The following is a 23,884-nucleotide window of genomic DNA, read 5'->3' on the forward strand; positions in this document are numbered from 1 at the left end:
ATGTTGTACCTCCTTAATATCAAACTCTTATCAGCTGATCAGTACAGATCCATCTTTTCATTCTCATACTTCAACTTTGTGCAATCACAAGTTCTTGATGATGTAAGTTACACTTTTTACTGTATTCCTTGACTATCTTTGTGCTATTTCTTGAAATTGTGATAAGTTTTCTGCTGAAACAATTAATAATTCTTATTAGATTCAGGTTTTTTTCCCACTTAGGTTAGATCGAGTGTTTGATATCAGTCTATACACTAAGCGGATAGAAGATGAGTACCGGTACCAATAATATCATTGGTAGTTTCTTCCAATACCAGAAAACATTTTCATGTTTTAATATTTAAGCAAAATAATAAATAAGGTAATGAAAGAAGGATTGAATAAGATGTCATTCATTCTGTTTTTTTTACTTTTAGATATTGTATACTGATAAACCTCTGGTTGTGAGTGCTCCAACAGGATCAGGAAAGACAGTCCTCTTTGAGCTAGCTATTCTCAGACTGTTGATCTCTCAAGGAGGTTATGATAATAGGACGAAAGTGGTATATAGTAAGTTGCCTTTCATAGAAACTTCTACCCCTCATTGAATAGAACTAATAGCAGTGGTGACAACTTTGCCATGAATGATAAATACCATGGTAACATTGCCTAACACCCAATCAAATGAAGATTTCTATTGAAGTTATCAACAATAGCAAAGTAAAAATAGTGGTAAGTTTGATGCAATGGGGCCACCAAATTTCTGCTGTAGTAGTGTATTGGTGTTGTTTATGGAGATATATTATAGAAACAACAAAAAATATCAATAAAAACTCCATTAACAACATTTGATATCAATATTTCACCCATAGTGCTTCTTCAGGACATTGCCAAAGTATGTAATAAATTCTAAATATGAGATACTAGTAGAAGGGTGTGATTACAGAAAGAGTCAAGAAAATGGTTTTAAAAGAAAATAAGCCAGAAAAACAGACCACAGAAACAGAAATCAAAGGAATGAATGAAGTTGTTCTTTATTCATAGATTATAGCTACAAGGTTTAATATATTGAGTAAATTACCATTTCGTCTATATCCACTTCATCTACTATTCATTTAGTCTCATCCAACATGGTCTAATCTTACTTTGTCTACAACCAGTTGGTCTACTTAACCATTTGGTCTTATTGGCATTTGCCCTATTTATCTATTCGTGTCTGTATTGTTAAATGAAATACTTATGAATATGCAAAAAAAAATTATTTGACAAAGTAAAATAATAAATAAAGAAATGGAAATTGACCAACTTGCCAATAGACTAAATGAAATAAGACTAAGTGGCCTGCATTCTGACTAAATGAAATTAGACTAATTGGCCTTCATTCTGACTAAAATGAAATTTTAACAAATTCAACCACTATAATTAAAGATTTATGTCAATTGCCTATCCGTAGTTGAATCACGACTAAACCAGAGCTTAAAGATAAATTCCAGTTGTGGGAACGATCTCAAAATTGCTTTTTACAGAATTTAATATAATGATCACCAACGTGTCTGTTTGTATGAATAAAAAATATGTGCCAAAGGATTCTGGAAGAAATTGTGTAATTGCTGAGAAATAAGCAAAATAAGCACGGATTCTGTCACTTCCGTCAGGTCTTTATTCCAGCAATAATAATACACTGTCCCAAGTGTGCCTATCTGTGTTGGCGATCTTCAGTGTGATCGTTTCTTAGCTAGATATTATGATTTCACAAAGTTCAGTTTATGTAACTGTACCAGATCTAGATCCACGGTGATATATCAATACTTTACCTTGGTTTTACAGACTTTCTCACGAAATCAGTGTTTTACTGCAACTACGTTCATTTAGCTTTAAATTAAACCCAAGTGCAGATACGGGCCAGTAAGTATTATACCAAATGTAGGGTAGACCAAGTGGCAATTAGACAAAATGGTGATATAAGACAATTTGAGAATTAGATTAATTTATAAAAACTATCTATTGTTCAATGATTTGTTTATTATAATCCATCTTTTCTCTTATCAAACCATCTTTCATCTACTGTAGTGGCTCCCATCAAGGTTTTATGCAGCCAGCGATGTGATGAATGGAAGGAGAAGTTTGAACCACTGGGATTAAAATGTCAAGAGTTGACAGGAGACACTGATATTGAAGACTTCTATCAGCTACAAGCTGTCAATATCATCTTTACCACACCGGTCTGTGTTTCTTTATTTCATATTTTGTGTAATATATGGAGCTAGTTCAAGTAGAGTGTTGGTATCATAATTTAGAGTATAAATCAAGCTATACAAATCTAGTACCAAACATTATTGATAGCTTAACACACTGTGATTCAGTTAGTGATTCCAAGTTTGGTGCTGATGCTGTGTTGAGTGTATGAATCATAGTGCCCTAACCTAGATCTAGCACTGAATGAGGGTTTACAAATATGATGTCAATCACGTTACTGATAGCTAAACACCTAGTGAAGCAAGCTTAAGCACGGCATCATTTAAGTTTGATGTTATGCTGGTGTTGATATTGTCAAAACCTAATAACACAAGCATTTAAATCAGATTTTGAAGTCACCCTCTTCCCATTCATATTTTCATCTCTTTGATGAAAACATTTTTTTTCTTTAAAATGAATGAAATTAGAAAAAGTAAATAGAAAAATAGTATAGCTATTGATATGCTTTGAAAAAAAAATTGTATAGAGTACAATCATATGCAACTATTCAATGAATATCATAACTGCAACATAATATGAAATAGCTCTCAAATTATTTTACATTAGAATATAATATAACCTGTTTATTTCATATGATCAACTTGAATTGATCACCACATTTAATTACTTTTCATCTTTATTTTAAAGGACGTATTCAACTTATTATCATGTAGATCATATTACAAAGAAATGCAGTACATTCAAATCATAATGAACCAGAACTGGTTTGAAAGTCATTTCTCTTTAATACATACACTTTGATCAATCATAAATTGAATTTGATTTAAATCAATTGTATAACTCTTTAAATTCTAAACTTAAATGGTTTGAATGTGTTTCATTTCTGTAGGAGAAATGGGATAGCATGACAAGGAAATGGAGGGACAATCATTCTTTGGTTCAACTTGTCAAACTGTTCCTCATCGATGAAGTGAGTAATTTGCTTTACTGTTTTGATTTTTTCTCTTTTATTCATATAAATTTTATGTTGGAGTGGACTTGCACTTTAAACCTGACAGAATGTGCCCATATGAAAATTGAAAGCAAGGGTCGGCCTTTAGTAAATTTTGTGAAAATTTGAAAATTGGCAATAATTTCACTCTTTTATTATCATTTTCCTGTTTATTCTGGTTATAATTATTATTTATTTATTTTTTCATTTATTGTACTTTTTGCCACTCCTTTACTACCCCAATGAAAATTTGAAATACTATTTTTGCTATCATTTATTTCTTCATATTATTTATTCATCTACTTTAGTTCTTGCCCCCCATGCTTTCCCCACTGAATATATCATAACCATGCCTATCATTTCATATTCCCTATCCCTTTATCCGCCAGGTGCATTCATTAAATGAAGAAACCAGAGGGGCTACTGTAGAGGCTGTTATCAGTAGGATGAAGACTGTCCAGGCCTCACTACCAGACCATCAGACAAACTCAGCACCTCAGGATCAGAGCAGCGGCTCAGGATTACGGTTCCTTGCAGTCTCTGCGACCATACCAAACATCAAGGATGTAAGTATTAAAAAAAAACACCATGGTAGCTTCTATTTTTAGGATGAAGAATGGATAATGTAAATGACATAACATTGAATATTTAGTGGTCAATATATGGTTGCGATATTAATGAAAAAAAAACCAAATGGTAATAATAATCCTAAGACAGAGTGACTGCACAGATTAAAATTTTTCTCACTTTTCTTTTACCCCTTTTGTTTTAGTGAGGTGAGGGAAATATATATAATTGTAGCAATTTTCACACACAACATAAATCAATTAATGCATACATTTTTCTTGCAGATTGCTGGATGGCTTGGATTTGGAAATAACACAGCTGTCTATCACAAGTGAGTATATAAACACAGACTTTTTCAAAGTATTCCGTTAAAACATGCAGTTCAAAAATATAACCACAGAACAAGTAGTGATCCTTTTTACAGAATGTTTCCATCAAAACTTCAAGTGTGTTTTCAACTCTTGTATACTTGTACACTAGTATCACATATTACAATTAGAATCATCACAGCTCAATTTTCCCTGATTACTTTGTAAAGGATGACATGATCTTGCAGTTTAAAAACAAGTCTGTAAACACACAATGAATACACAAGATACCCAAAATAAAAATATGCTGTCTGTGCAGATGTTTGTTCATTTTCCCCCCATTTTAGATTTGATGACAGCCACAGACCAGTGAAGCTTCGTAAGGTCGTGCTTGGCTACCCCTGCTCTGAAAACTTCTCAGAGTTCAAGTTTGATCTATCTCTAAACTACAAGCTGAGTGGAGTCATCCAGACCTATTCAGAAAACAAACCTTCTCTTGTGGTAAGAACTTTAGACAATCACTTTTCACCGTACCATATAATACTGTTTTCCTCGATTGTCAACTTTCAAAATGCCATTATTGGAGTTCCTTTTCCTGATTTGATTCAATTCAATTTTGTCTGACAAGTGGTCAGATCTTACAAATTTTCTTGATTCTTATTGGCTGAGAAGCACTGCTTCTATGGAAACTGTCAGATAAAACAGGGCTCCAAAAGTCCAACAAGTCCTTTCATGAAACACTCCACTGCAATCACAACTAATATCATCACCACCAATACATCTATAACTTGGGGGTTAGAACCGTGTATCTCTAAATTCAAAGATTTTGAGGGCAGCTCAGAACAGCCACATTTTAAAAATAAAGCATTGGTGACAACCACTTATTGTCAGACAAAAGTCTCTAAATTCCTGTAGAGAACTCTTTCTTGGCAAAAGAAGGTTTTTTATTTGCGTCCCAACTCTAAAATAATGGTTATCCTGAGCTGTCCTCAAAATTGTTGAATTTTAGGATACAAGGTTTGAACACAACAGCGACAATATGCCAGGACTTTATATATCTGCTCATTTTTTTCCTTTCCATCATAAGTTCAAATGAACATATTACTAATTCATGTTTACTCATATTCAGTTCTGTGCTACTAGGAAAGCTGTCGAACAGGCTGCTTCTATCCTGGTGAAAGAAGCTAGATTCATCTTGAATGCACAGTGCAAACAGAGACTACAGATGTACAATAATAGGATCAGAGATTCCAAGCTCAGAGGTGTGTTAAAACAATACTGGTTGCCACAGAATCTTGGGTGATCTCTGTACAAAGCAAATTGGAAAGACAGAATTAAATTAGATTGATAATTAAAGTTGATCATCTGTTGTTTACTGTGATAATTGTCGAAGGTCATATTAAACTATACATTTGTGTATTTCAGATAGGTTGATATATTTTAATGGGACTTCATCTTTACTTGACATACTGGAATAATGATGAATTTCTTCTTTTGCAATCAAAGTTGGAGAAAGATATAATAAAGTTTCATTGTATAGATAGTCTAAAATTGGTCACTTCTTATGTTTCTGTAAAAGAATATTATTTCACATTGTAGATAAGTCTTTAACAAAAACCTGTGCATAGCTTTAACAAGTGTAGTCAAAACCCACTATTTTGTAGTAAATATATGAATTATTGATAGCAAAGACAGAATTTATGCTGTTTACAATATGGCACAAAAATTGCCCCACAAAATTGATTAGGATCATATTCTGTTTGACAGATCTTGTAATGAATGGAGTAGGATACCACCATGCTGGATTGGACCTACAAGACAGGAAGGCTATTGAAGAGATGTTCCTACAAGGGGATCTACCTGTACTCAGTAAGCTAATCACTTTTATTCACTCCACAATGATACTGTCTTCAATGTCCATGATATAAAAAGTGCTGTTCACACTATGCATTTGTAAATTCTTTTATATGTGCAGTATATATAAAACTAGGCAATGCTTTTCCCACTGTATTTCAAACTTCTTTCATATCTGCAGTAGATAAAAACTGGGCACTGCTATTCTTATTATGCATTTGTAACATCTTTCATATCTGCAGTAGATAGGCACTGCTATTCTCACTATCCATGTGTAACATCTTTCATATCTGCCGTAGATATAAAACTGGGCACTGCTATTCTTATTATGCATTTGTAACATCTTTCATATCTGCAGTAGACAGGCACTACTATTCTCACTATGCATTTGTAACATCTTTCGTACCTGCAGTAGATATAAAACTAGGTACTGCTATTCTCACTTTGCATTTGTAACATCTTTCATATCTACAGTAGATATAAAACAAGGTACTACTATTCTCACTTTGCATTTGTAACATCTTTCATATCTGCAGTAGATATAAAACTAGGTACTACTATTCTCACTTTGCATTTGTAACATCTTCCATATCAGCAGTAGATATAAAACTAGGCACTGCTATTTTCACTATGCATTTGTAACATCTTTTATATCTGCAGTAGACAGGCACTGCTATTCTCACTATCCATTTGTAACATCTTCCATCTGCAGTAGATATAAAACTAGGTACTGCTATTCTCACTTTGCATTTGTAACATCTTTCATATCTGCAGTAGATATAAAACTAGGCACTGCTATTCTCACTATGCATTTGTAACATCTTTCATATCTGCAGTAGATATAAAACTAGGCACTGCTATTCTCACTTTGCATTTGTAACATCTTTCATATCTGCAGTAGATATAAAACTAGGCACTGCTATTCTCACTATGCATTTGTAACATCTTCCATATCTGCAGTAGATATAAAACTAGGCACTGCTATTTTCACTATGCATTTGTAACATCTTCCATCTGCAGTAGATATAAAACTAGGCACTGCTATTCTCACTATGCATTTGTAACATCTTCCATCTGCAGTTGATATAAAACTAGGTACTACTATTCTCACTTTGCATTTGTAACATCTTTCATATCTGCAGTAGATATAAAACTAGGCACTGCTATTCTCACTATGCATTTGTAACATCTTCCATATCTGCAGTAGATATAAAACTAGGCACTGCTATTTTCACTATGCATTTGTAACATCTTTCATATCTGCAGTAGATATAAAACTAGGCACTGCTATTTTCACTATGCATTTGTAACATCTTCCATCTGCAGTTGATATAAAACTAGGTACTACTATTCTCACTTTGCATTTGTAACATCTTTCATATCTGCAGTAGATATAAAACTAGGCACTGCTATTTTCACTATGCATTTGTAACATCTTTCATATCTGCAGTAGATATAAAACTAGGCACTGCTATTCTCACTATCCATGTGTAACATCTTTCATATCTGCAGTAGATATAAAACTAGGCACTGCTATTCTCACTTTGCATTTGTAACATCTTTCATATCTGCAGTAGATATAAAACTAGGTACTACTATTCTCACTATGCATTTGTAACATTTTTCATATCTGCAGTAGATATAAAACTAGGTACTACTATTCTCACTATGCATTTGTAACATTTTTCATATCTGCAGTAGATATAAAACTAGGTACTGCTATTCTCACTTTGCATTTGTAACATCTTTCATATCTGCAGTAGATATAAAACTAGGCACTGCTCTTCTCACTATGCATTTGTAACATTTTTCATATCTGCAGTAGATATAAAACTAGGTACTACTATTCTCACTATGCATTTGTAACATTTTTCATATCTGCAGTAGATATAAAACTAGGTACTACTATTCTCACTATCCATGTGTAACATCTTTCATATCTGCAGTAGATATAAAACTAGGCACTGCTGTTCTTATTATGCATTTGTAACATTTTTCATATCTGCAGTAGATATAAAACTAGGTACTACTATTCTCACTATGCATTTGTAACATTTTTCATATCTGCAGTAGATATAAAACTGGGCACTGCTGTTCTCACCATGAATTTGTAATATATTTCATATCTGCAGTAGATATAAAAATAGGCACTGCTATTCTCACTTTACATTTGTAACATCTTTCATATCTGCAGTAGATATAGAATCACTGCTATTCTCACCATGAATTTGTAATATCTTTCATATCTGCAGTTGATATAAAAGTAGGCACGGAGATTCTTACTATGCATTTGTAACATCTTTCATATCTGCAGTAGACAGGCACTGCTATTCTCACTATGCATTTGTAACATCTTTCGTACCGGCAGTAGATGTAAAACTAGGTACTACTATTCTCACTTTGCATTTGTAACATCTTCCATATCTGCAGTAGATATAAAACTAGGCACTGCTATTCTCACTATGCATTTGTAACATTTTTCATATCTGCAGTAGATGTAAAACTAGGCACTGCTATTTTCACTTTGCATTTGTAACATCTTCCATATCTGCAGTAGATATAAAACTAGGCACTGCTCTTCTCACCATGCATTTGTAACATCTTTCGTAATTCGTACCTGCAGTAGATGTAAAACTAGGCACCGCTATTCTCACTTTGCATTTGTAACATCTTCCATATCTGCAGTAGATATAAAACTAGGTACTACTATTCTCACTTTGCATTTGTAACATCTTTCATATCTGCAGTAGATATAAAACTAGGCACTGCTCTTCTCACTATGCATTTGTAACATCTTTCGTAATTCGTACCTGCAGTAGATGTAAAACTAGGCACCGCTATTCTCACTTTGCATTTGTAACATCTTTTGTAATTCGTACCTGCAGTAGATGTAAAACTAGGTACTACTATTCTCACTTTGCATTTGTAACATTTTTCATATCTGCAGTAGATATAAAACTAGGCACTGCTGTTCTCACCATGAATTTGTAATATATTTCATATCTGCAGTAGATATAAAAGTAGGCACTGCTATTCTCACTTTACATTTGTAACATCTTTCATATCTGCAGTAGATATAGAATCACTGCTATTCTCACCATGAATTTGTAATATCTTTCATATCTGCAGTTGATATAAAAGTAGGCACGGATATTCTTACTATGCATTTGGAACATCTTTCATATCTGCAGTAGATGTAAAACTAGGCACTGCTATTCTCACTATGCATTTGTAACATCTTTCATATCTGCAGTAGATATAAAACTAGGCACTACTATTCTCACTATGCATTTGTAACATCTTCCATCTGCAGTAGATATAAAACTAGGCACTGCTATTCTCACTATGCATTTGTAACATCTTCCATATCTGCAGTAGATATAAAACTAGGCACTGCTATTCTCACTATGCATTTGTAACATCTTTCATATTTGCAGTAGATATAAAACTAGGCACTGCTATTCTCACTATGCATTTGTAACATCTTTCGTAATTCGTACCTGCAGTAGATGTAAAACTAGGCACCGCTATTCTCACTTTGCATTTGTAACATCTTCCATATCTGCAGTAGATATTAAACTAGGCACTGCTGTTCTCACCATGAATTTGTAATATATTTCATATCTGCAGTAGATATAAAAGTAGGCACTGCTATTCTCACTTTACATTTGTAACATCTTTCATATCTGCAGTAGATATAGAATCACTGCTATTCTCACCATGAATTTGTAATATCTTTCATATCTGCAGTTGATATAAAAGTAGGCACGGAGGTTCTTACTATGCATTTGTAACATCTTTCATATCTGCAGTAGATATAGAACTAGGCACTGCTATTCTTATTATGCATTTGTAACATCTTTCATATCTGCAGTAGATATAAAACTAGGCACTACTATTCTCACGATGCATTTGTAACATCTTCCATCTGCAGTAGATATAAAACTAGGCACTGCTATTCTCACTATGCTTTTGTAACATCTTCCATATCTGCAGTAGATATAAAACTAGGCACTGCTATTCTCACTATGCATTTGTAACATCTTTCATATCTGCAGTAGATGTAAAACTAGGCACTGCTATTCTCACTATGCATTTGTAACGTCTTTCATATTTGCAGTAGAATTAAAATTATGTACTGCTGTTTTCATCTTTCGTTTACATTTTCTCCCAAATCAGTATGGTGAACTTTACTAATTGTTATAATTGTCACAATGTTTCAAGTAGATATGAACAAAACTAGAATTGTTTACACATGCATCTGGGGAAAATATGAAAGTAGGAACCACTGTTCACACTATTAGCCTTTTGTATTTTATGAATCCCCTCTGACCTAAAACGTTAAACATTTCTTATTTCCTTGCAGTCAAACACAAACTTTACTCATTATTTGTTTCTAAATCACTTAATTGCAGTGGCCACAAGTACCCTTGCAATGGGTGTGAACCTGCCCGCTCACCTTGTAGTTGTCAAGTCAACTCAGCACTATGCCTGTGGGATGTATACAGAATACAGTGAGACACAGATCCTACAAATGATTGGGAGAGCTGGAAGACCACAATTTGATATCACAGCCACTGCAGTTATCATGACTAAACACAAGACAAAGGTTGGCAAAACTACTTCAACTTTTCGAAATAACCACTACTTTTGTTTGGTCATTTCAATATAACATAAGAACCATCTTTAAAACATAACACTGTGAAGAACATCAATTTGGTATTATTTGATTTACTCCATTTTCATTTCAAAACTCAGAAATAGAAAGTATGTTATATATCCTGCTTGATATTGAAAAAAAAACAATGAACATGACCAAAGGAAAGCTTTTGTGCAAAAACCTAAAATCTTTTATTTCTTCCCCCATTTTTATCTTCTGTTAAATCATTATTTTCTACAGATGAAATATGACAATCTCCTGAATGGAACTGAAGAAATAGAGAGCAGGTAAATATGTTTTTCTTCTAATACTCTACATTGATGCAATCTAAACTTTAAAAATAAATTTAAATTGTGAATGAATTATCTTTCTAAAAATAAATGTTCCCTCATCATTGTCCTTGGTCTGTTTTGAGTCTTTTTTTATATTGCTACTAACTGACTTACTTTTTGCCATTTTCTTCTGTAGTGTTTAACCTTCTGTCTTTTTGTGATAACCCCTGCCTCATCCTGACATCATCTTCCCATTGCATTAAAAAATCTCCTGCCACCCTTCCACCCTTCCTTCCTTTCTCTCTTTCACTGACGTTCTTCATCTCTCTTTCTTTGTCTTTTTTATTTACTTCCCTCTCTATCCTTTTTCTATTTCTTTCTCTTTCATATATGTTTCTTTCTTCTCTGTCTAAATCTCCTTTGTTTTTCTTTCTCTCTACCTGTCTATCTATCATGCACATCTCCTACTTTCTCCCTCTTTCTATCTGTCTCCCTCTCTTGCTCTCTATTTATCTTTCTTTCCCCTTTGTCTCTCTCTTCAGTCTTCATAACCATTTGATAGAGCACCTGAATGCTGAGATAGTCCTACATACCATTAACAACATGGACATCGCCTTGGAGTGGCTCAAGTCTACCTTCCTCTACATACGCATTCAGAAGAATCCCACACACTATGGTCTTCCAAAGGGACTCACACAGCTAGAGTTAGAAAAGAAACTGAAAGGTATAATGACAATTTTTGATAGTGATGAATAGATATTAATCGATATATATGTCTGTACTATATATATATATATATATATATATCACTGAGAACCATTCAATTACATATTGCATACTCACTCTGTTTCTTTAATGTAATTTGGGGGGTTAACAACCCCATATTTTGATTTTCAAAAATACTATCATAATTGAAATTGTTTTTTTGTTTTGTATAAAGCTTATGTGTAAATATATATTTTTTATGTGGTCATATATGTTTAGAGTGGAATAGAAAGTCATTGGGATTTCAGTAATGTGTTTTAAGGTTTTCCTTATCCATGTAACCTGAACTTTAAGCTGTAATCCTATATTTATATTCTCTTTTTTCAATACGTTTTTGAGTGGTATGAATTTATTGTGCAGCAGAGTGATTTCCACATTTTATTCTAATTTTTAAATCCTACAATTGATCACTTTGCTATAGGTCTAGGGCCACAGAGAGTATTTTATAAATTATCTATAGGCCAATACTTTTCCTCTAAGAACACATGTTGCTTGTGTACTTTAGATGTAGCATGATTTGAGAAATGTATTTTTTTTACATTCATTCACAAGAAATGTGCACTAAAGACTTGGCATCATTGGCTAGCATCAATCTCATACAGATGGATCAAGGGAGTAAAGTACTCAAGCCTCTTGGTAAATATAAATTTTGCATTCCTCCATATTAGCTGCATAGGATATAGAGAACTTTTGACTTTAATATTTTTTATTTGCATCCTGCAAGATTTACTACTCCTTGTTATGAGGCTGTTATTAACCCTTTCCATGCGTACTTCGCATGTATGCACACTTGGTGCCATGTGAACTTCGCATTTCACACTCAAGCAAACAATGCATTGTTACCCTCCCTGAAAAGAATTCAGCACAGAGGGGTTCGTGGCCCAGCGCACAAAGAGTTAACAAAAAACACCAAATGAACTTTTAAAGTCTGATGTTTTACCGTAGTTGCTATCTTTGTAGTACAATCGTAAAATTGGCCACATCCATTTTCTTTCCATGATTCCCTTGCAGTAATTACACATGGTTTCCGAAGAGCATTTAAATATGTGGCAACAAGCAAAATTCATTTGACTTGTACAACACTCTCATATTCAGCAACCTCAAATAGAAGAACTAGCACACAAAATCAGATTCAACAGAAAAATTCTTAAGTCAAATGTACAAAAAAAATAACAATAAGGTGAAAACACAAATTAAGCATCCACACAATACCTCACAATGTAAACTCATTGTTACGTTTTATCTTACAGAGACAGGCAGATTGATGGCAAGATACTGTGTAGCCTTTGAGACTATGAAGCAGTTCACCAAACTTAATGGCAATGAGACTGTGGCGGACTTGGTGAGTCTTCAGATCCATTACACACACACAACCATCTACCTCTTTCTGTGTGAAAAGGAGTGATCTTGATCCTCCACATGTTCATTGCAGTGGATCTGAAAGTTTTAATCTGAATGTTTACCTTAATGCTTTGGGTCTAATAAATTAACAATGTAGATAAATGTTACACATGCTATTTTACTCTGTATTTACCTTGGTTGTACAAGTTATTGATAGGTGTTTCTGAAATTAAGAAAAATTGAATATATTAAAAATGACAGGAGAAGATTCTTCAATCAAATAGCTAATTATAATCAACAAAGAGAATGAGAGACAGACAGACAGGAGTCTAAATTTGACTATTTGTACCTAAACTGTAGTAATTGTAATTCTCAATATTGGAAAAATGTTTCCTGTTGTAATTCATTCAGTGCCTTTAATATGTAGATTTGTTTCTTTTCAAATGAATAAAAATCCTAAGATTTTAATAGGGAATCAAATAGATACTATGAAACATAATTGACACTGCACCAAATCTCTTTAATTTCTGAACTTAATAGATGGTACTTCTATCAAAATGCAAGGAATTCAGTGATGTTCAGCTGAGAGTGAATGAGAGGAAGGTTTTGAACAAAATGAACAAAGACAAGAACCATGTTACTATCCGCTACCCAATGAATGGAAAGATCAAGACAAATGATATGAAAGTCAATTGGTAAGAAGGAATTTATATTGTATGTACAATCATCCAACTTGATATACAGGATTGTTTAACAAAGATTTAAGTTTGACTTAAAGACACGCTGAGCATGGTCTGACATAATGTGGTGTTGCATGATATACCACTGGCAACTGGTAATTGAACTGCAAGTTTTAGTGAGACTGTATCGTTTGTGAAACGCCCCCCCCCCCCTGATTAGTTTCAACTTCAAATTTCTGCTAAAGAGAAGGAAGACAATACTAAAGTTTTTTATTTTTTTTAAGAAATAAATATATTCAACCATTTATCATATACATATTTTTTTTTTTTGGGGGGGGGTATTTTCATTCCAGGACTCAACAAGAAAGATTTTAGATAATCAGCTTCATTTACAAAACTTTAATATCTTTTCATTAAAGAAACACAATTATCAGTAGAGGTATTTATGAAGAAAAAATAGCTTCTCTGTTGAAGAACTTTAAGTGTTGCAATATTTGGGCAAATAATGTCAGAGGGGGGAAATGAACAGGACTAGGTAGGTAGTTAAATTTTGTTTTAATCATACTTTTCAAGCTCCTAGAAATTTTGTCAAGCAGCATTGATTTTTTTTTTAATGTGTTGAACAATTTCAATTCGTTGTTGTTTTTCTTAGTTACTCAACTTGATCTTGTCTTTATATTATGATTTTCTCATCGTTTTTTTTTCTTCTTTTCAAGTTTGATCCAAGCCACCTTAGGATCTATTCCTATCCAGGAGTTTGCTCTCAATCAGGATTGCTATAAGATATTCAGAGCAGGCCAGAGACTTACTAGATGTGAGCATTTATTTCTTATTTTAGCTAATAAAAGGCAATAGTATTTCCGTCAAGCTCTAGTTCTAATCTCATGATCTCAAGGTTTGATATTTCTAGGAAAGAGCCTACTTTGACAATATTGGCATACTCTTTATTTTTTTCAACTTCGGAATCTAGGTCATTTCATCTTTTCTGTTGATATATATCATACATCTTGCTTAGTCTGCTCATATTTTTAGTGTTTTGGAGTCTAATGATACTTCTGATTTTTACAATATCAAGTCAATTGTTGGAAAGATAAAGTTGAAGGAAGTAAACTGGAACATATTTTGATAAATGCATGTTTGAGCCATTACACACTTGAACCTGGTCATTCTTGTTCAAAACCTACTGGAATTTTAGATTTTGGAAATTAATGCATTTTTTAAAGAAGAGCAGTAAATCATCATTGTTCTTATGTTGTCAGGTCTCACCGAGTATCTGATGACCAGAACAGAGTTCAAAGCCTTGCTCAATGCTGTAATCACATCCAAGTGCATTCAAGCCAAGCTGTGGGAGAATTCTAAGTATGTAGCCAGACAGCTAGAGAAGATAGGTCCAACCATGTCCAATGCATTGGTTCATGCTGGTCTGGACACCTTTGAAAAGCTAGAGAACAAGAACCCCAGGGAACTGGAATTGGTGAGTTTGTTAAGACTTCAGTGAGTCCATAGCTGCCAACTGTCCCCGTAGAATAAAGTCAATTTTTTTTGTCAAAAGAGATAGCCATTACAGCCACTGTCTCCTATTTTTTTTTAAAATCTGTATGTAACTATACATCCCTATTTCCAGACCCCGTCTTCCCATTTGCCCTACTCTAGGGCTTCCTGGTCGGCTGGTGTTCTAATTACATAGAATATGACCAATTTTGGCACAATTGAAAGATGCTGTTTTATTATATTTCTGCAAATTGAAGCAGAACTACATCATGAAAAATGAATGAATTTAAAGTGTATCAGAAGTGATATAATTTGCATGGATGATTTGATTGATTTTGCGTTTTCTAGATTGTAAATCGCCATCCTCCATTTGGGAATCAGATAGTAGAAGCAGTCTCGCATCTTCCAAAGTATGATGTCTCGATTGAACAGGTGCATATTACCATCCTTTTTATCTTGCTTTTATCACATATGTGTAAAATATTCAAGTAACCTACGCCATAAGACCTCAAGTTTGTCATTGATGATAATTACGAAAAAACGTGTCATTAACTACATTATAAAAGTTGAACTAAGCTAGTAATGGAGAATGGTGTTGTTTTGATGATTAACTACTGACAAAAGCAAATGGGTGTCATGAAAAAAAATTATCTCTCGCCTCTCTTCTCCTTCCTCCATATTGTTGAAAGTTGAGCATATTTTCATGTTGTAATCTGCTGAAGATATGAAAGTACTACAGAATCATATAGAAACATGCTAAAATAAACAAATTTAGAAGAATGAACATGTTATGTAGACCACCTTGTAAATCAAATTAGGGCTGGATAGAAACTGAAATGATGCTTGAAAGCATTCACTTTTAGATATCAGCCTTGAAAACTAGTGTATCTATTGACAATTTTATGACTCTTACAATATCAAAGAAATGCTTAACTTGAGCGGGTTTGTTGATATAGCTATTAGTGGTTGTAGAGGAAGAAATATTTTATATTCTGCCATATTGTATTTGACCTAACTCAGATTTCAAAGTACAGTCCTGTGAAATCAGAACTCAACATCACAGTATGTCTTCAGAACCATGAGAAGGTCGCTGGGAAACAGACCACTAAACCAAACCATAATGTCATCTTACTCATAGGAGATGCCAATAACAAAGTAATCTACAAGCAAAGAATAGCGTAAGTGTGAATGTCTTTGCGAGAATGTCAACAATGACAATGTGCTATACATGCTCCATTTTCATTTCTCTACTCTTTGTTGGTACAGTGATCATGTTACCTGGGTTTTAAAATTAAGTTTTTGGAGATTTGTCATGATTATACATAGTCCCATGGAGAAGAATCTGAGCCATATCCTCCTGGTAATTTACTAAACAAGCTTTATTGCTAGGTTGTGTAAAGTGACAACCATTTGAGCACTCTGCACTCAGTGTATGCAGGTGTTTGATATATAGCATCGTCATCATGCAAATATTAACCAGTAAACTACTAAGGTTAGAATTTTAAAAATATATAGCTATTCCTGGTTAATTGCATGATTATTCAGTGTAATTGATTATTTAGTTGTGTTTTCCCCTTGTTTTGTTAATATTACAAGGTAATGCTAGTGGAAGAAAATTAAGAACGATCTAATGATTTCAATAAAGACTGAGTTGTGATTCCTTTATCTATGTTACATTTCTCATACCTTTCACTTTTGACCACAATGTATTGGTACAAATTTTTTCATGATTAAGAAATGCTTTATTTTGGAATGTCACAACTTCAGAGATAGCCAGTTGTTGCAGTCTGGTATATGGATGCGTAAGATAGAAGTCAAGAGAGTTATGAAAGGAGAAGATCTCAGTATTAACCTCATCAGTCAAGACTTTGGTAAGAGTATTTCTTTGATCTAATAGATGGTTGATAAAATTCTTTTTTTTTTCAGTATGATTTAAAATTTCAACCCCCTTGCCAGCCAAAATGCTAAATTACATTACATTTACAAAATTGAAATCTGAGGAACAGGAATACTTATCATGCAGTTATGATGTTGATCTTGAATCAATTCAACTAATTGCATGAGTTACATGAGTGAAATCATTGATGGCTTGTAGTAGTGTATCAGATGTGATATCCATATATATTAGTAATAATAATAATAATATAGGTATATTTACCCAGGGAAGCTACTTCGGTTCTGAAAACTGTTCTCCCAGTGGGCCCTGCTATTATTATTACCCCGGCTTTAGCTGGGCTGCCTAATACATTTATGAAAGAGGGGAAGATAGAAAGAGTGGAAATAGAAAGGGACAAACTAAATTAAATTAAGATTGTGATTTACCAGGTATCAACAATACATAAAAGTAAAATATATAAGTGAGAAGAAAAGTATGATTCAAAGTGGTTGTAAACCTCTATTTCAATCATTCTTAGTTGGACTTGACGTCCAGAGCGTCTACACTCCATTCTACTCTGGACCAAAGCACCTTAGAGCAGCAGCAGCAGACAGTGATACTCCGGCCTCTCAACTGACTCAGAAGAAACCCCCTGCGAGAAGACTGGTACCTGGCCTACCTGGACACCCTATCATGAATAGAAACCAGTTACTTGGTATACCTGATACGGTGGATTCTCAAAAAAGGTTCACCACTACAGATTCTTCTTCACCGCCATTTGATGACGGTATACAAGGTGAGGGGGTATGCAAAAAAATATCAATCCAAGTATCTTTTGGAAATGTCTCATGAAAGACTCATCACATGTTTTATCTGACAGTACCATAGTAAGTAAGACACTTGTGCTTCTCTCTTAGCCAATCAAAATCAAGGATAGTTGTCAGACAACCATTATTGTTGTTTATTTGGTGAAATGGAATACCTTTTTTTTTTAATTTCTTCTGGTACTCAAAACTAGACTTTAATAATAGCAAAGCTTGATTATTGTTGGAAAGAATTAACATGACATTATAACATCACAATCCATTAAAATGCTGCATGCCTTGTCTTTGGGGTCCACACTAAGAGTACCTGATTCTTCCTTTGATATGTTTCAGTTAAGGCACCAGCTAACAGTAACATGTGTCTAATATTTGTGATGGTAATATTATGGGATATTTTAAAGATTTCTCACCTTTTCTAGATAAACTTGAATTACAGATTTTGAAGCGTATGGAAGCCGCAAGCCCTGTAGCCATCGCTGCTTAGACAAGGACACCTGCGCCCATGACTGCTGTAAGTTTGGCATCCCTATCAGACCTCCTCCTAGACCTAGAGCCCAATCCACCAAGAGGTTACAGATTCCTGATCAAGGGTTACCTACGACCAGTGCAAACGCCAGTAGCAACACTAGTATGAACTCCTATGATCCAAAGAGCATTGCCACCACACCATCTAGATCTAGAGGACTTCATGGTATTGATGGCGTCCTGGATCTGATGAGACAGAGAGCTCGTGATATCACCGTCACCCCTAACATCAAACGCTTGAAGGTAGGAAAATCTACATGATGCAAATGAATTTGGATAACAAATTTCAGACCATGAGTTTTGCAATTGTCATCAAACTGTTGTATTTAGTTTTCCATGATGAAACTCCATCATGATTTTGCAAGGTATCTCTAATCTGGTAATTGTTGCTGCATTTATTTCAAATGCTCTCATTTAACCAAGAGCAAGTTTATAGCTTCAGGCAGACAAGATTCACCAGGGCTCAGGGATACAAAAGATTTCAATTAACTGCTAATTGGCATTAGCTAATCAAGATAATTGTTTTTATTTAAACATTTCCTTAAAAACACTGACCAGAAATAAAACAGCAATGTTCCATCACAAACCTTTGTGTTACGGGACCCAGCTATGTGCAATTTCACTGTGAATTTTTATAATCTTTTGTTTATCAGTGTTAAGTTTTTGGGAAGTAGGGGAATATTTCAAATATGCAAGTAACATAAAATAAGAGTTGAAACAGGGTTAGGCATATGGCGATGATATATTTATTCCCTGTACCAATACTTCAGGGATACTTTATGGTAACAGATATATGGTAACAATTATTATATCACCAGTGCCTTTACCTTGTACTTTGTATCGCTTCCATCCACAGTTCAGTGACTCAACCCCTACCCCCTTACCAAAGCTAGATCAGTTTGCCTACACACCCAAAAGAAACTTGCTTCCTGCCATGAACAGAGCAGCTGCTACCTCTACCAGCAGGGCCCCTCCTACCACTGCCACACCCAATCCTAAGGAGCCTCAGAGGACTCATGGATGGGAACACTTGGACTTCTACAGGCATCAGCGGCAAATGGAACTCTCTGATTTGCTGTCTGAAGAGTCCCATGGAGGAGAGGATGATGATTATGGTGGTAATGATGGTATGTATTGTGTAGGATGGATGATACTGCTTTGATTTGCAAGCTAAATAGATATTTATGATGAACTGCAAATGTTACAACAAAAAGGGATATTTGATTAAATATTAAAAATCATTTTCATCCAGATATGTGCAACTATCAGTGTTCTAATACAATCTATTTCTATACCAAAATTATGAATGTTGTCTAGCTTTAAGGAAGATTAGCAAGTATTATACCTTCTGTACAAAGATTTATCTTTGCATGCTTTATGTTCATATATTTAAATCATGACGAAAAACCTCCATTTGAGAACACTATACCCCAGTTTCCCTTGCAATAAATTCTCTTCTCCAAGTATGACAAAACCTACTGCCCCAAGCATGCAATGTAAGTATCAAAACACCTGTTTCTTGACCTCGGTCCGAAGATAACACAACAGCCCGGCATATACAGTCACAGCAGGGGGCCACACACGATGGGATGCATGCGCAGCGCTGAGTGCGGACCCGGTAAGCGCGCCGTCATTTCTATTCGCTTACTTTCCTTATTTCGAGGTCGATTTTCTTCGTTCGAAATTAAAAATGGACTAACATTGAATTTCTGAATACAAGATGCCTTTGAAAACGTGATTAAATATCGAATACAATAATTTCATTCAGAAGGTCCTACTACAGGCAGAGAAGTCTTACGTAATAGCACAGCTGTTGTTTATCATTTTGTCCTTGGCTCAACGCTCATAATCTGGCCTGTGGAGGTGAACAGCGGGGATTACCTGGCCAAGCGGGGTTGATCAGGCGGGTGTTTCATAAAGCTTTTCGTAAGTTAAGAGCGACTGGTGATCCTGTCTTGCGGTAAATGGTACACACCATTGGCGATAATCACCAGTCGCTCTTTAAGTCGCTCTTAACTTACAAACAGCTTTATGAAACGGCCCCTGGGCTTGGAAATGATGTTTTAGATTTTCAAATGCAAAATGGGGTGAAATACCGCAGTTTGCAATCTGAACTGCGGTACGTTCTCAAACGGGGGTTTGACGTAATTTCCTGCTCTGAGTCAAAACACAATATCTTTCAAATTCTTGATAAAGAAATTATTAAAATATTACAGAGCAGCTGTAATTAATCATCCTGCATTCTATCAATGAGTATCATTTATGTTCAGTAGAGTTCACCTTCTTTCCTTCTAACAGAACTCCCAGAAGTATCTCTTGGCTTTGATAAAGGACCAGATGACCTTCCTTGTTTTGATATTGGAGGGAATGATATCTATGATGTAGATGACATGGATGACATCATCTGTATGGGTGACCTTGGGGACAACTTTCACCAAGATCCCAGTGACAACATGAAGGAGAATGTGTGCCCTCCAGCCAAATCATCTGAATGCCCTACCTACCCACCAAAACAAACATCAGGGTTTCTATGGACAGATATGCCACCAAGACAGCCACGTCCCATACAGGAGCAGTCAGTCCCGAATGTGAGAGTGCCACCTGGGCGGACACTCTGCAGAGGCGAAGCTGGCAAATCCATTGCTGCATCCAGTGCAACCATGTCAATGCCAGTCATGGAGTATAGTTATACCTCCAATGTTGCTGATCAGTATGTCCCTCTGGTTAGAAGAGGTCATCCTTCACACCAATCTATGAGACCTGCATACAATAACACTCTCAGAGGATCATATGGACCTCGAGGAGGCCTTGGGATCCAGTCCCTACCAAGACCTCAGCTGAGTACTGCTTGGACCAAACCCCTTCCTAATCCTGCTCCTTTAGGAAAACATGGAACAAGGTAGTTTTGACTCTAATGCTTTTAAATTATGTTTGCATTTAAATCAATATCAAGACTGATTTAAAAAAATGATATCACTATTTTTAATGTTAATACACAACTAATATTGATACCATTTAATAGTTACATAACTTGAGAATGTTACAAGAAGTAATGTTAAGAACAATGCACAAGAAACTATGTACTTATTTGGAAGTCTTGTAATTGTAATGTTTGGTATGATGTTGTGCTCACTCTGTATCTTCGCATCTTGACAAACAAATTCAATACCTAAAAGTTTGATATTGAGGGTCAATTAATTTTTCTTCTCATTCATTCACTAAGGCAACCTGAGAGATCCCCTCTGAAACCCTTGTATGGTAAGGCTGTCAGGAATCTAGGCTTTAATCCAGTCACTCCTACCACAAAGCCACCTACTGCATGTCCGGCAAGCAATACTAGCCCTGATGAGATGTCCTTGGTGACATGTTTAGATGCTGTTGAACAAGACTACTTACAAAAGGTATTGTCCATTCACATTGTTCATGTGCATTTATACCTTAGAGATTTGCCTGGTTAGGTCACGAAGGATGTGACTTGATGCCTGCCAAGCTTAAAGTACTCACTGCGTAAAAAAAAAGAGTATATAATTGGGTTTTATGATCACAACATAGTACATAATCACAAAGATTGCCCATAGTAACTGTAATATAAAAGTTGCATGATAAGCAATTGGGGGGAGATAACCATTCTTAAAATAGTCTCTTTGAAGACTGCATCTTTTTTATAACATCAGGGGGGTGTTTCACAAAGATTTAAGTATGACTTAGAGTCGCACTTAAATACCTGGTTGCGTGTGTTATTGTGGTGATAACTGATAAAGGTCTGCAAGCGTAGACTATACTATGTTATTACACGTGACCACTTGTACTGAGAAAGCTATGGCTGCTACTAAGATGACGGAGTAGTGATGTAGCTCACCTAAAAAATGTCTGTTGTAAATACGTTACAAAGAACTGCATGCCTACTGGACTTTGATTTATATTCAACATAAGATCCAACCATGGTGTCAGATCCTGCATTATTATGCTGAGTAACCCACCGAGCCTTGAGATGGAGGAATCATTTAAATCAGGCCAGTTCATTCCATTTTCTCCCTAACCCTCGTGAGGAGAGATGGTGAAAGACAAAGAGCTTATTGTATTGTGTATCAGTGAATGACCATTGCAGTGTGATATGTTATGTCCATAGAAGTTGGCTCTGTCGTTGTATGGATTTGGAGTGCATGAATGTGCCTGGCCAAACTCCAGTACGACGGGCAGTTAGCGTGACGTTTATGGGACATGAACATTATATCTCAGTGAGAGTAGTAATTATTGAGCGAACATAATTGTTGAAAAGATACAAATATGCTAATTATTCCCGGGGGGGGGGGGGGGCCACTTACATTGACGAGTGGATACCATGCATAACCCAAAAAACATGTAAAAAGGATGTCTTTTTCAAGATAGGGCACGTTACGTCGTGATAAGGGTGTCAAAAACACAAAAATAATGAAAAAAGGGTATCTATTTTGCTAGGAAACTACATGTTTGGGGTCAAATTTGCGGGGATGATAAAACAAAATTAAAATGTTTTATAAAGGATGTCCTTTTTGCCCCAACACTACTTGTTTAGAGTCCGATCTGCAAGAGGTGTGGAAGGTGGGGCCGTACTAAACCGACGACCGACGGACCCGTGACATAACAATAAAATATCGCTGTACTTGTTTAGGGGCTCATTTCAGGGAATACTTGCCAAGAGTATCATTTTGTTTTCCAATACTTGTTAAGGGTAGGGTTTCAGACGCCAATACTTGTTAAGGGGTGCATTTTCAGATTATGGAAAATGCGTGTTTAGGGTGCTTTTCGAGACCACATGGTCGCGCATGGTATCCACTCGTCAATGGAAGTGGCCCCCCCCCCCCCCCCCGGGTAATTATTATACTGTTCATGAGTATATGCACATGTGATATGGTTTGTTAAAGTTACTAAAGTAAGACAAAGTTACTAACATTAACGATACACAGAGACAAAGACAACAACAGACAAAATGACAAATCTAAGTCAACCTCCTCCACTTGACTTAAAGGGAAATATTTCCGAGAATTGGAAAAGATTCAAACAAAAATTCACTCTATACAATGTTGCCTCACGAATGTCAGTAAAAGATGACAAGTCACAAACATCAATGCTTCTACACGTAATTGGTGATGCTGCCTTGGAATTGTATAATACATTTGTATTTGCCGAGGATGAGAGCATGAAGCTTGAGAAAGTGTTGAACAAATTTGAGGAATATTGCATGCCAAAAAGTAATTTAACGTATGAGAGACATTGATTTTTCACAAGATCACAATTAGAGCATGAGAGTGTTGATCAGAATGCAACTCAATTTGCGAAGTCGTGCACAGTCATGTGAGTTGTCTTCGTTGAAAGAGAGTCTTATACGGGACAGAATTATCTGTGGTATCTTAGATGATGGTCTAAGAGAGCATTTGTTGAGGCTAGATGATCTCACATTGGATAAAACATTGCAAGTGTGTCGGGTGGCTGAACAAACTCGAACGCAGGCCCAAGCGTTGAGTTCCACCGGTGAAAATGCCTCAATTCCGGTTGATTCTCTCAGCAAGAATAAG

General features: G+C 35.2%; 1 protein-coding gene across 1 annotated transcript; it reads left to right on the top strand.

The window, feature by feature from the left end:
• Positions 1-22,533, top strand: LOC129253567 (probable ATP-dependent DNA helicase HFM1). The gene is made up of 26 exons (XM_064106151.1): positions 1-102; positions 417-549; positions 2,050-2,201; positions 3,065-3,145; positions 3,556-3,732; positions 4,018-4,064; positions 4,389-4,542; positions 5,171-5,303; positions 5,809-5,910; positions 10,311-10,504; positions 10,796-10,842; positions 11,370-11,551; positions 12,145-12,228; positions 12,843-12,934; positions 13,474-13,628; positions 14,330-14,427; positions 14,873-15,087; positions 15,453-15,536; positions 16,125-16,282; positions 16,872-16,975; positions 17,519-17,776; positions 18,241-18,572; positions 19,186-19,456; positions 20,628-21,228; positions 21,553-21,730; positions 22,459-22,533. Exons 1-26 carry the CDS (start codon positions 1-3, stop codon positions 22,531-22,533), a joined length of 4,209 nt encoding a protein of 1,402 aa, XP_063962221.1.
• The last annotated feature ends 1,351 nt before the right edge of the window (positions 22,534-23,884 follow it).

Source organism: Lytechinus pictus, chromosome 2 (genome assembly GCF_037042905.1).
Source record: "Lytechinus pictus isolate F3 Inbred chromosome 2, Lp3.0, whole genome shotgun sequence".
Classification (NCBI taxonomy): domain Eukaryota; kingdom Metazoa; phylum Echinodermata; class Echinoidea; order Temnopleuroida; family Toxopneustidae; genus Lytechinus; species Lytechinus pictus.

Bases quoted from the DNA above. Each gene is read 5' to 3' on its own strand.
- LOC129253567 (XM_064106151.1), top strand. From the start codon at position 1: ATGTTGTACCTCCTTAATATCAAACTCTTATCAGCTGATCAGTACAGA. The intron at 10,843-11,369 runs GTAAATATGTTT...CTCTCTCTTCAG, and splicing joins ACTGAAGAAATAGAGAGCAG to TCTTCATAACCATTTGATAG. The intron at 11,552-12,144 runs GTATAATGACAA...TTCATTCACAAG, and splicing joins GTTAGAAAAGAAACTGAAAG to AAATGTGCACTAAAGACTTG.